This window comes from Parambassis ranga, chromosome 7 (genome assembly GCF_900634625.1).
Source record: "Parambassis ranga chromosome 7, fParRan2.1, whole genome shotgun sequence".
Lineage (NCBI taxonomy): Eukaryota > Metazoa > Chordata > Actinopteri > Ambassidae > Parambassis > Parambassis ranga.
In genome coordinates this window covers 12,041,733-12,055,300 of record NC_041028.1, presented here as the reverse complement: position 1 = coordinate 12,055,300, position 13,568 = coordinate 12,041,733, and the positions used below count along the sequence as shown (strand labels likewise).

Here is a 13,568-nt window from a genome sequence, read left to right as displayed (position 1 = left end):
AAAAAATCCTTTCACATTTTAGATCCTAGTTAGATATAAAAACACAAAGCGGTTCATGTCAGTGCTACAGGACTCTATATAGAAGCAGCCCATTGGCTGGTTCCATGTATGACGCACGAACGCGGAAGTAAACCCTGCGTCTCTGGAGGAAAAATGGCAGCTCACAGGTGCAGCTACTCGGCTGTGCTGTTCATTCTGTTTAATTTGTCGGTATTTATTGTCGTAGACAGTCATCAAACGACTCTAACAAATGATCATCACGGCAGTGTGGTAGACAATCCACAAACAGCCTCCGAAACAGTGGAACAAACAGCTGCCCAGCCCGCGGTGGACGACAGGCGGTGGGAAGCAACCGAGGTTGAAGAAGAGGCGATTCCGGACGATGCCTCAACCGACACCCAGGGCACTTCTACCCCTGAAAGCGTGGTCCTGTCATCCCTACCAAAGCCTAAAGATGATTTTCAGGAGGAGCTGGTCGTCAGACCGCTGGACTCAGGAGATATTTATGCCAGCTTCCAGTTCCGCACACTGTGGGAGACAGACTTCATGAGAGGAAACAAAGGTACAGTAGCTAACTGTTAGCAGCGAATAAACATGCTATAAAGTAAGAGGTGTTGCACGTAATATTACATGGTTTTTGGCATTTCGGGGTACCAAGACATTATATATTATTGTTTACTAGTGTTTTATGCTCACTGTCCATGATTATAAACAGTGCCTTTTGATATATCTTTTTTCCCTCTTCATATTACCACAAGCACATCCTAAGTGTCTTATGTTACTTTTCTTAGTGTCCCACTACCGACTGTTTCCCAAGTCACTCGGCCAGGTCATCTCCAAGTTCTCAGTGCGAGAGCTGCATATCTCCTTCACACAGGGCTACTGGAGGACCATGCAGTGGGGCCAGCCCTTCCTACCAGCACCTCCTGGGGCTGAGCTCTGGGTTTGGTTCCAGGACACTGTGACAGAGTGAGTGCAGACCTGTGTTTGCTACAGAGCATCAGACCTGGAATAAGTATACTTTCTTTTGTGGATAAAAGTAGGGAAAATGTATGTACCCCAAAACAAAATGAGCTTCTATGCAGTCACAACTTGAATTTTCATTTAGATTTGTTAAATATGATAAGTGGCTTTCTGCTGTTCTGTCTTTCTGCTGTTTTTAGTGTTGATGCAACATGGAAAGAGCTCACCAATGTTCTGTCAGGCATCTTCTGTGCATCACTGAACTTCATTGACTCCACCAACACTGTTCAGCCCAGCGCCTCCTTCAAACCATTAGGAATAGGCAATGGTACAAGTAAAGCTTCTTTGGTTTCCCTTTGCATGTTGGTGGTTTTTTTCTAATGATGAGTCTGTGTGAAATCTAATGGGATGTTCAGCTGCCTTATAAACAGCGTTGTTGATGTCACACAAACTTACTGCCAAAGATGCTCTGACTTTTCTTCTTTTGTGTTGAACTTGAAGTGACAGACCATCAATTCCTTCGCTATGCCACCCTCCCAAGAGAAATTGTTTGCACTGAGAATTTAACACCATGGAAGAAACTCTTGCCATGTGGGTCCAAGGTGAGAGTTTACACAGAGTTAACACAAATGCAGCTGTGTTCCATTTTGTGTGTTGATGCAGCCAACAATAGTTTCCTCTTTTTGTTTGTCCTTGCAGGCCGGCCTGGCTGTCCTGTTGAAGTCAGAGAAACTCTTCCACAGCAGTTTTCTCTCCCAGGCAGTGCACATTAGACCCGTCTGTCAGGACCAGCAGTGCAAAACCACATCCTGGGAGTTGCGACAGACACTGAATGTAGTTTTTGACCTGCATACATCTGGACAAAGCAAACGAGGTGAGAAAGGACAAATCCTCCCTACATTAGTTTCACATGAATTGCTTTTTTAATAATCCAAGCTGTTTGTTCCTTCAGAGTGGTCTTTGTTCAAGATGTTCTCTCGGACACTGACTGAAGCTTGTCCATTGGCTTCCTCAAGTAAAATTCATATCGACATCACGGACAACCCTGAGGTCTGGTTTAAATATGTGTTTTCTAAATCATAAGTCATGTCTGTCACTGCAAATGTCAGGGTTGGTCAATTATAATCTGAATAACGTTCAGAATTGAAAATAATTATAATCTGAATACATTTTAGGTTATGAATAATTATAATTTTCAGATTTATAATCTGAAAGTGTACATATGAATATGTGGATGATATATTTAAATATCTGCTAATCTGATGTCATTTTTCAGGGGGAGCAGTTTGAACTGAGCCCAGCCACTCCTCTGCTGAGCCAGGCTGTGGTGCTAGGGGACAGACGGACATTCTCTGTCTATGATCTGACCCAACAAACCACCTTTGGTGCAGTGCGTTCCCTTAACCTGCTGATCCGCTGGAAATCCAGTGAAGGTGAGTAAGAAGAGCAGAGAGTGATACGGCACTGTTTACTATAATGGACATTGTCCAAAAAGGCAAATATGCCACCTTTTTCTGTCCTGTTTCGAATTTTCTTTCTGTGCTACATGGACTGAGTAGTGCTGCTTAAACTGTTATTATTACAGTACCTACTTGTGCCAAGATACACTGCACAGTGCACACAACTACTTGGTATACCCAAATTCCAACTTGTGGAACTTAATCTGTAGACAACTACGGGGCTGTTGAAGTGATTACAACTAAGAGAACAGATTTTATTGGATAGAGTTTAACCCGTTATAGACATGGATACTTCTTCTTTTTTCTGCAACTACCGGTACTGTTTTTACATTTTTATCATCAAAGTGGTTTTCTGAAATATTTCCCACATGGCCAACTAAATTAAAGCTCTTTCCTCACTTGCTGCCTGCAGGTCACATGCTGCGCCCCTTGCTTCATGCTGAGCGTTACGTAGCAGGATATGGGCTACAGACAGGAGAGATTCACACTCTGATGTACAACAACCACCCCTTCAGGTCCTTCCCTGTGCTGCTGCTGGACTCAGTTCCGTGGTACCTTCGCCTCTATATTCACACGCTCACCGTCACCAGCAAGGGAAAGGACAACAAGCCCAGTGAGTGACTATAGAAAGCAGTCAATTGTGCTTTTAACAATCTTTTACATGCAGATACACCTTGTCACCACCAGGGGGAGAACATGTATCATTTTTAATGTGAGAAAGGCCATGATAGAAGACATACATGTCTTGTCTGGTTTTTGCTAAGACTTTACCACGATTGCTGTTACTGACAAAATACTTTGGCATTATTATCCATTCACAAATACCTATCTTTGTCTGCCAGGCTACATCCACTACCAGCCATCTAAGGACCGTCTGAGGCCACACCTGCTGGAAATGCTGGTCCAGCTTCCTCCTAACTCTGTTACTGAGATCACAGTGCAGTTTGAGAGGGCTCTGCTCAAATGGACTGAATACACACCTGATCCCAACCATGGCTTCTATGTCGGGTATGTGTTTAGGGCTGTGTTTGAGTTGTATGAAGCTTGTGGTGCATATAAAAACATTTTCTCATGGACTTGTTTTGTGTCTAAAATGTGTTTTTTCAACGTTCAGATCTTCAGTTATCAGTTCTCTTGTACCAAGCACTGTTGCCATGGATACAAACAGCACGCGGGAACAGCCACTTTTCAGCAGCTTGTAAGTACAGAGTCATTTCTACCTTTTGAGGAAAATGCCCTTTCATGTGTTGCTTAAGTTCCATTTATGATAAATGTCCACTGATCAAATTTCACATCTTCCACCAGTTTTCCTTGCAAAGAGGAGTCAAGCTTCTTTGTGCGTGTCTACACTGAGCCTCTGCTTGTCAACCTGCCCACTCCAGACTTCAGCATGCCTTATAATGTCATCTGCCTGACATGCACTGTTGTGGCTGTGGGCTATGGCTCTCTGTACAACCTACTCACCCGGAGCTTCCAGATAGAGGAGCCCAGCCCAGGATTGGCCAAGCGGCTAGCCAACATCATCCGCAAGATGAGAGGCGTGCCTCTTCTCTGAGGCTGGAAAAGAATGCCATCTGGCTTCTTTTAAAAAGTAAGTTTTCCTTTTGGTGAATCCATCATGGAAAACCTGTACTATTCAGGGAAGGACTGAGTTGAATGTTTTGGTTCAACTGAAAGAAGATGACTGTGTTCAGAATAAATTCCTGCTGACTAAGGACACATAAGTTTACATTTGTCATCTGCAATGGAAAGTGCAGGAGGAACCAATGGTGTACAGCATGCTGCAGTGTTTGTTTGAGTTGACAGTTTTTGGTTGGTGGATGTTGCAAACTTTATCTCCATTACATTGTTCTATAGTGACACTGTCACTGAGGCATACTATGAGGAAACAGGTAAAATTAGTCCTGTGTTTGGTGTTGCACTCTGACTGAGCTCATGTTATCGCTTTAGTGTTTCTGACCTGTTTTTTTTTACCAGCCCTTTTACAAGAAAAGTGACTTTGCCAGAATGTCACTTTATATTTAGTTCTGCCTGATTGGGTTTTTATTACTTGACACATTGCTTGAATAAAATGATAAAAGAACAAATGCCTACAAAATACTGAAAAATGGCATGAATTTTTTTGGTTAGGTTCTTCACATAATCTTCACATTGCCTATTCTGAACTACCTTTTCTGATATTTGAATGCATGTGTGAATGTCATACTGTCTCAACATCACTATAAGTAATTGCTTTGAACTTACCGTATTCACTCACCAGTTTAATGTAGGTTTTAATGAGTGCCATTATGTGAAGTACAAATCCTTGTCTGCCTGGGTCTACTCTTTCTTCTACAACTTAGCAGAATGTGAATGTTTGAATGCTTCGTGTGTGTGGCAGAACTGAAATATTATTGCCTTTCCAATAAAGTTCTTTTATTCAGATTACTGGCAGTGAAAGAATGTATACCATTTTAAAACACAGGAGCTGCAGCTTTATTACTTCCCACCGAGTGCCCACATTTTTGTGTAAACAAACTTGGCCCCACTCCTGGCAGACTCTGAGAGAACAAACACAGACGTCTCTGTATTTGCGCGGTCAGAGAATCTCACCCCTGCACGTTTGCCAACTGTGTGGAACAAAAACAAAGGAAAAAAAAGCAGCATTCCACATAAGTGATGTTCATATCTGCTCAGCTGCAACTGATGTATTCTCTCCAACACCAGAAAACATCAAGGTTGATCCCTCGCTTTATTTAGCACTTTGGAGTTTGCTGGATACTTTGTCACGTATTGTGGATCATAAATGTAGCTGTTAATATAAAAAAGGACTTTGAGCCACATTTTGGAGAGTTTTGGTCCAACAAATCTGAAAATATGACGCAGCAGACCGTCCTAGTCACTTCTTTAAATAGTTTTGTTTTCAGCCATTTAGAGTTTTCCAATGTGTGATTTGTTGCCAAGGTTTCAGCTAAAAAGCCTTTAAAGGAGACACCCGAGTTTGTAAGACCTTATACCAGCAAGGTGACATGTTGACAACACATTTCAAGGTTCTGGGTGTGCCAATAGTTTTATTTCTAGAAGTATAAAATGGAAACTGCAGTGTTTTTATTAAAAATACGTAAAGTTCTAATAGAACAGAACCCTACAAAGAACGAAGCAATGAATGAATGAAGTAGGAAAAAAAAGTGATAAATGTACTATTCATTTAATAATTTGTGTTGAAGAAACCCAACAAGTGCACACTGTGTTGTGTGATGTAGCTTGATTGCAGATTGTCCAATCAGCAGGGCTCACTGCAGGCGTGACCGCAGGTCGTTCTGCAGCACTTTTGCTCTCCTGGACATTGGCCATCGTGATAGCAGTACTCTGCACACATAGGGGTGGTCTTGGGTAGAGCACATCGTCCCGGCTTCACTGACGCACAGCAAAGACGCAATCGGTTACAAAATGAACAACAGAATGAGTATTATACCGTTCAAATGTATCACCTGTGAATGGTTTAGTGCACTGATGTCCACATCCATTGGAACAGCACTTCTCATCACTGGGGCAGTCACTGTCATTAGAGCAATATTCAGCACACACTCCAAAACCCCTGGTCCTGCGAGGACACACTCCTGGCTTTGCTGGAGGAGAAGATAAATCCAAATACACAAAGAATTCTAAAACTGTCTGGAAAATATGTCTTGTCTTGAAGAGACTCAATCGCTGCCACTGAACAGGCTGTCCATGCTTTAACAGCTGCCCACTAAAGAACAAGTTAAACATTGTGACCCGTACTGAAAGCAGGAGGGACACAGACAGCTCCACAGTCAAAGACACAGCATTTGTGGTCTGCAGGACAGTCTTCATCACACAGACACCCCCTATGTGATGGGACAACATTAAGGCGACGTGGGCAGTGGCCTGGTTTTGGAAGAATCACTGAGAGAAAAAGGCAGTGAGGCAGAAAAGGATAAAGGTCAGCTGTCATTTCTGGGGGTAAAAAATAATGAGGGTGTCTGCCTGCCTATTTGTGTAATGAAACAGACACATGCACTGTTCCGAAGTTAAGAAGCACATTAAATATTAAACAAAGCAAAACTAAACTTACCTGTTGTTTTGGAAACAGCTTCTGCAGAAAACACTGTGTCGAAGTGCACTAATGCACCAAACACTAGAATCAGTGCACAGGCTGTAGACAAGTGTTTCCCCATGTTATCTTCTTACACTCAAGAATGCAGTCCTGTTGGGACAAATGTCCCAGAACACAACCTGTAGGGTGTAGGCTGAGCAGGCAGCATCCTCTGGGTCCTGGTGCCTGTAGAGTTACCTTTGTAGCTATAGTTTAGGCTGTTATTGATTATGCCTGTGCACTTTACTCTTGCTTTCCCTTACATTTGTTTAAGCTTCTACTTTGATACATGTGCTGCTCTTTAAGACCTTTTCTATGTTTGTGTTATTTTCTGCTACAGCTTTAGTTTCAAGCCTTTTTAATTCAGTCCTCACTGTGGGCCTTTACTGTTTTAGTACATAGCAAATGAATCCAAAGCATGAGAATGTTATGTACCTGAACAAAGTGACATATTTATCTTGTTTTATTGTAATTATCACATGCAGTTTTCTCTGTCTCATTCTGTAGCACCATCTATTGGCATAATCAGGAGTTACATGTCAGAGGTGCTGACAGAACAAACTGTCTTATTGTATATTTGATACCAGAGACATGCTTTAGGGGAAGCATTAGACCGACCTAAACATCTGGTTAATAGTTGAATGAGATATGTGGACACTGGACAGGATCAATAATCACACAGTTGTTGTTATAATGATATTCTTCCAAAGACAGACACTGCCTATTCACACTCCTTTTCCTAGGTCTTGATATTTATTTTGTCTCTCAGGTGTGTGATGCGGTCTGTCCTGCTTTGCCATTTTGTCTACATTTCTGCCCCAATCCTGTTTCCTGAGCTCAGCTGCATCACTCGCTTCTCCAAAGTGAGGTATCGATTTCCGGCTATCCAAAAGAGGAAACCACTGTAAGTAATATTCCACCCAAAAATTGCACTCAGTTGTGAGTTTGTTAGGTATCTGTGATGCAGCCTTGTATTATTTACAGCTTTATCATGCTTTGTATGTTTGGATGCAGCACCATCAGAGAGGTATGTGAAATAGGCCCCAAATCTAACTGCAGTCAAAGTGCATAGCAGTCCTTTGCTGTTTCCTATATGGAAAAGGTTTGAATGGGTTTACTGCTTTTCTAATCCCCTCTAATCCCTCTCACCAGTTCCTTGAAATAAACATTAAAATTATGAATACATTAAAACTTCTCAGTGCCACCTCTTGATGATTCAGCCCTGCTTTCATTTTGAGCTGTTCTAGGGTTGCTGCCACTCACTCTTTTCTCCTTATTTTTTTTAGATTAAATCTGATCTGTCCTTATGTGTACAAAACATCACCACACCCACAAGCAACAATGGTTAGGCACACATTGATGAGATAGTCTGAACAATTACATTTTCATGAAGCAGCACACAGCTTTGTGTGTGTGTGAGCTATCAGATGAGTCTGGCAGAGCTCTCTCTGCAGTGAGACTGGACTGGTCCGAATATCTGATCCTGATATAAAATGGTGCCAACACACATTCTGCTGTGCTTTGTCATTGTGTACCAGCAAAAACAAAATATTGGATGTCATTATCACTACTGGGACTGTTATTAAAAATAATTGTATTAATCAAAATACATCATCAAAAGTCAGCTGTGCCTTTAAGGTGTGTGTGTGTGTGTGGTGTTTATGTGTGTGTTTATTAAACAAATATAAAGTATTACTTACCTATAACCTGCACTTGCAAGTGTGATATGTTGCTCCAGTAGTTAGCAGTAAATCTGCCTGGGGTGCAGTACCTAGAATCACCTCTGGGTGGGTGTCTTTGTTTGAGGATCACAATAGCTTGAGTATATATATTTTAATTCTTCAGCAGATAAAGGAAGTTTTGTACTGAAACATATTTCCAGCTGAACAAACAAAATGCTGCTATGATTGTACACCAAATCAATGTGATAAAAATCTGATAACATCTTTTACTTGCATATAATTTTTTGGTCAGAATCTGACCTCTGTTTTGAAATATGTCTTTTTAGAGCTTCTCAGATGTTGCAATGTTGTGTAACTATGTAAATGTATTCGGTCTTACTTTGATTAGATTGACAGGTATCCCCCCCAAATCCTCAAACAGGGAGAATCTAGAGGGTTATTATACAGGGTGCAGTGAGCAGTGCGGAGTAATTTTACCCCCAGGAGCAGAGAGAGGCCATGCAATTTACATTTCCAACCGGCTTTCTCATAGCACACGCTCAGTAGCCAATGAGATCCTATCTGTGGGTTTTTTTAAGATCTGAGAACTGTTCTTATTGTCCATTGCTTTGCCACTGATGTACCTGACATACCTGGCACTTGCATGCATGTGTTTGCATGTGTTTGCATACATATATATATATGTGAGTGTGTCTGTGTGTGTGTGTATAAAGGGATCAGATAAACTGGATTACAGTATTTTCTAATTTTTATTTTTTCACAATCAAAAATACATTTTATGTTGCATTCTCACCATACTAACCCATGGAAACACACCTTGTTCCTGCTCCATCCCCTCCCGTTTCATTTCCACAGTGGTTTCTCTTTTCCTCTTGTCCTTGGGAATTCAATCATGGAATAGTGTTCCTCTATGTATTCATGTAACAAGGCTTGGCCAGTGGGTGTTATTGTATGTCCTTGAAATGATGTAGATGCTATCAGTTTCACTGCTGGCTGTGAATGTTGAACATGTGAATGAGCCGGATAAAAAGATGGTTCAGTATGACTGTAAGTGAAAGTTCGAGGAGGTGTTGTGATGACTGGGTCTGTGAGAAATGTTGAGAGCTTAAAATGAGGCTGGCTGGTTATTTTTATGGCCTTGGTATTTTTTTTTCCATCACCACTAAAGGCAGGATACAGGAAAGAATATAGAGATAAATAAGATTGAGTCAATATCAGCCTATCTTGAATGTTAAGTAAAAACTCATGTATAATAAATAATTTTGCCATTTTAGAAGTTTATGTGCGATTCCTGTGCAGTTGGAAAACAAATCAGCTGGGCCAAAGTCATATGACAAACATGATTAATGGACATAATTCTCCATGTTGTGCACTTATTTTTTCCAGACTGCCTGAAAACAAGTCTCAAAACCACCCTTTGACCTCAAGGCCCCTCCCCCATAGGATGTGCTAGTGAATCATGTTTTACATTGTGCATTAACCCACCATTGACCCCTGTATGCTAAACCCAATTGCTCTATTATCTCCACCACAATGTTCTACTCTTAGTTATCTTCATAGGCCTGAATCAGATTTGGTGTTCCACTTCACCCTCAGGCCTTAAAAAAACAGTCTCCAATGAGTGCTAGGTATCATGAAGAGGTGTGGGGGTGGCTGCCTGCCTCATCTAAATCACCCAAAGTAGGTAGAAGCTGCATCATTAAAGAGGGCAGCAGCCATGTGTTTATCTGCTGTTTCAAATGGAAAGTTTCAGGTTGGGCTGTAAGACGGAAAGCCAGAGCTGCTGTTGTTATTTTCGCTTTAGAATCAGTGGCTTTGTTAAACGTAGCTCTTTAGAAAAGTCCCTTCTGACACCTCTCCAATTATCACTTTTTGTTTTACTATTAATGCGGTTGACCGTTGTCTCCACTTAACGTGCTAATGCAAAGAATAATGATAATCCTGTGATAATGTTTTTGAAGTCAAAAACACACTAATGCTCCTAATGATGAAGCATGCTCAGAAATCCCTCACCGTCATCCTATTGTCTCCCATGGTGGAAAAGCTGGGCCCTGCGGCCCCATGGGAAATCTGTAATGTATTCAGCCAGGCCTTGGGAGTAAAATGAAAACAAATGTGGTGTAATAAAGGAGAGAAGATGAAGCGATTCTGTGATGATGCTCTCTACCAGCCTTATAAATCAAAATAAAAGTGGAGCAGGTCATATTTTCCTCCACCCTCAATGGATACACACATATATATGTATATACAGTATATATGTGTATACACACAGACACACACCTTTGCATACATGCATACAAATACCAGTGGTTAAAAACAATGACAGAGGAAAGTAAAGAAAAAAACATATATTCTCACCTTGTGTAAAATGTGTAAATGAAACCGCTTTGTTTTTATCATTTACATGATACACTGAGTCATTTTTCCCCAAATGGTGTTTATTCTTTGAACACATGCAATAACAAATGAGCCCAGCTCATGTCTAAATGCTTGTATGGCTTAAAATATTTTACCTTATAACACTTTTGGTTTTTTCCAATTTGTCATCCATTAAAAAAAAGGTTATTTTTTGTATTTTTATTGTTTTTAGATGCCTTATCTGGTAAAATTAACAATAATAATATATTTCGGATATTATGTGCAGTATAGATGTTTTGTAGGCTTTCCTATCCCGTTAATCGTCTCATGACCTCTCGGATTAATCTTGCAATCAACCTGCAGTTTGGAAACCTCTATTACTGTAATTACACAGGACTTAAGCTGATGGTAGCTGATGGTTGTTACAGCCGTGCACCTGTAGGGGCTGCTGTGGTGTCGGCGTACTTGTATGAAACTGATGGAGGCTTGTTGGTGGTACAGTAGCGGCAGGCAGTACTCATTAAACAGGGAATCCGCCAAAAGATTAAAATGGAAAAGAAATCTCACAAACAGCTGGTTATCTTGGCCCACATTTTAAGCAGATGATTGAAGACAGAGTCGCTAACAGGGCAGTTAGAGTTGATTTGAAAACTGACACATGCCCATGGCTCCCTGCGCTAAGTTTGAGGTCAATAATATGATTTTTCTTTTACATTTCATTGTTTTTTTCTGCACGGTAGTGTGAAATATATTAGAATCTCCTTCAGCCCCTTTCAAACCTGCAAACTTTGAAGGCAGATTTGAGACTTTCTCTGACAAGGAGGCTGCTTATTACATGGATAAAGAATAGTAAACAGAGGCTACAATAAATAATTGATGCCTAATAAGTTGAGGGAGACTACACCAGGGTTCCTTTTTTATTTTCAGGCCAAGAATAGAGAAAGGCTTCTGAGTTGTTTATTTCCTCCATCCTTTCTTTCTTTTCATGTCCTTCTCATTTTACGAGCCATGAGTCAACACAGCACACGTAAATGATATTTTGACACAGAGATCCATGAATAATGTATTTGAATTTACTTTTATGCCAGAGTTAGACCCCTCTCAGCACCCTTTCTCTCCCTCCTCCTCCCCCTCCACCTTACCTTTTCTCCCTCTTTCTCTGCCCCCCACCCCTTTCTTTGCACCTCCTCTCCAGCTCATACCTCCTCATCCCACCCTCCTCTCCCCTCTTCCTCTCTTCACTATTCATCCTCATCAGAGCTCAACCTCATTTCTCCTCTGCGGGCTCCTCCCTTCTTTTTCTCCTTTTCTGCATGCTCTCCCCTCCTACACCTTCCATCTGACAGCAGACAGGAAACAGTGCAGGATCTTTTTAGAACTAAAGATCCACCACATCAGTGTTTCTTATCCACAGCTGGCTGCTCACTGATACATTTTTATAATCATGAATTCGAGAATTGGGACAGACACAGAGATGTTTTTGTAAAAGTTACAGAGGAAAAAGATTGACTTATAGGCTTACTCACTGATTTATTATGGCCCAGTGAGCTGAAATATAGGTAAATAAAGTAAAAGAGGAAATGTGAAGGAGGGATAGTCTGACCTAAATTTAAATGACATTTCTGGGATGATGCTCTGAGGGGACATTTAATTCCTTTTAAACATTTTAATTGTGCTGCTTTATGCTACCTAATGAAGGCTTGTAAGGTCAGCAGGGCCCTGATGAAGCTAACACCAAGCATTGATTCAGTGTCTAAATTAATCATCCATAACTTGATCTGTTCCGATAAAGTCATCAGCGACCAGCATACTGCATGATCAGCAGCAATCATTCTTGCCTGCCACATTGCTGATGTTTAGCCCGAGGCGTGCAGACTGCCAGACGCAGCCGTGTTTTTAGAGTAAATTAAAAACATTTATTCTGCTGCTAAATGGCTTGCTGGTAGTCATGGCAAACAGAAGAAACAAGGATGAAGTTCAGGCTGCTCTGATCATCATCATCATCATCATCCGTTCTGTGCTGTTTCAGCTCCTCCTCCTCCACCTACACAACATCAGTGTTATCCAAGCTGCACATAACCTTAACAGGCTGTGACTTTTGATTTTAAACATTTTTAACACATTGTGATCTCACAAACTATCGAAGTAAAACAGACCTAAAATACATACATTGCCAGATAAAGTGTTTGATATTCTAAGCAATGTATTATCATATATAAGCCAAACACTAAAATGTGTATTTGATTTGGAAGTCTTTGACATTAAAAAGTTTGGGAACTCCCTCCTCCCTGATCCAGACAATAATCCAGATGGTGATACCAGTCTCTCGCTGCAGCCCGTAATCTACTTATTTTACACTATTGAGTAACACAGTCTTCATCCCTCTGGCGTGAAATCCCTCTGCTGAGAAGTGGCATCGAAGGAAGCAGAGAAGAATAATCTGCATCATCTGCTTCGTCCACAGAGTGGTTCTTCATTCATAATTTACCACACCCACCATTACATCTGATGAAAGGCATTGACCTGAAAATATACAGGGTGAACTCCTTCAAGTATGGCGTTTAACATTTGTTTTTGTCCATCCTGTACACATTAAACATCAATAAATGCGATGCACATTTTTAAAATGACCAGTCCTTCCACACAGGTGTCTTTTATTTGAATATGGCATTAGAGCTCCGCCTTAAATGTATCGCTTACTATGAAAAGGACACAAATAATTTGATGCAATGCGATATTATAGCAGCATTATCATTGCTGCTTTTTTTTTTCTTACCATCATCATGCACTAAAGTGTATACAGTACAGTACACATGAAGTGTCCGTGCAGGATTGGAGAGTCCAAAGTATTAAATGCATTTCTCTATGGTTCTTTTTCCCCTGCTGTGACCCAGAAACAGCATTTTCCCAGAGGTATTTGAAAAGTGCAAAGACACACAATATGCAGTTGCATTTATTTAAATTGTTGTGTGTGTGTGTACATGTGTGTAAGGCTGCAGCGCACAATTA

The 13,568-nt window shown here is 40.9% G+C and overlaps 2 protein-coding genes across 4 annotated transcripts; one reads left to right on the top strand and one right to left on the bottom strand.

Moving 5' to 3' along the window:
• The first annotated feature begins 135 nt into the window (after positions 1-135).
• On the top strand, positions 136-8,706 carry pigt (phosphatidylinositol glycan anchor biosynthesis, class T). Of its 2 annotated transcripts, XM_028410628.1 has the most exons (12): positions 136-562; positions 792-969; positions 1,164-1,291; positions 1,465-1,565; positions 1,663-1,837; positions 1,916-2,013; positions 2,240-2,396; positions 2,836-3,036; positions 3,266-3,431; positions 3,538-3,621; positions 3,729-4,014; positions 7,289-8,706. In XM_028410628.1, the coding sequence occupies exons 1-11, from the start codon at positions 154-156 to the stop codon at positions 3,976-3,978; spliced, it is 1,947 nt and encodes a 648-aa protein (XP_028266429.1). In that variant the 5' UTR covers positions 136-153; the 3' UTR covers positions 3,979-4,014; positions 7,289-8,706. The 2 variants fall into 2 exon arrangements, with proteins under 2 accessions (XP_028266429.1, XP_028266428.1); XM_028410627.1 differs by lacking the exon at positions 7,289-8,706 and having other exon boundaries at positions 3,729-4,850.
• Positions 5,489-6,631, bottom strand: wfdc2 (WAP four-disulfide core domain 2). 2 transcript variants are annotated; one of them, XM_028410662.1, is made up of 4 exons: positions 6,499-6,626; positions 6,186-6,329; positions 5,894-6,031; positions 5,489-5,819 (listed from the first exon to the last, which is right to left on the bottom strand). In XM_028410662.1, exons 1-4 carry the CDS (start codon positions 6,599-6,601, stop codon positions 5,686-5,688), a joined length of 519 nt encoding a protein of 172 aa, XP_028266463.1. In that variant the 5' UTR covers positions 6,602-6,626; the 3' UTR covers positions 5,489-5,685. The 2 variants fall into 2 exon arrangements, with proteins under 2 accessions (XP_028266463.1, XP_028266464.1); XM_028410663.1 differs by lacking the exon at positions 6,186-6,329 and having other exon boundaries at positions 6,499-6,631.
• Positions 8,707-13,568: the final 4,862 nt, after the last annotated feature.

Coding starts and splice junctions, on each gene's coding strand:
- pigt (XM_028410628.1), top strand. CDS start 154: ATGGCAGCTCACAGGTGCAGCTACTCGGCTGTGCTGTTCATTCTGTTT. Junction 2,014..2,239: donor ACATCACGGACAACCCTGAG/GTCTGGTTTAAA, acceptor GTCATTTTTCAG/GGGGAGCAGTTTGAACTGAG. Junction 3,432..3,537: donor AACCATGGCTTCTATGTCGG/GTATGTGTTTAG, acceptor TTCAACGTTCAG/ATCTTCAGTTATCAGTTCTC.
- wfdc2 (XM_028410662.1), bottom strand. CDS start 6,601: ATGGGGAAACACTTGTCTACAGCCTGTGCACTGATTCTAGTGTTTGGT. Junction 6,330..6,498: donor AGCTGTTTCCAAAACAACAG/GTAAGTTTAGTT, acceptor TTTTTCTCTCAG/TGATTCTTCCAAAACCAGGC. Junction 6,032..6,185: donor CTGTGTCCCTCCTGCTTTCA/GTACGGGTCACA, acceptor CTTCTCCTCCAG/CAAAGCCAGGAGTGTGTCCT.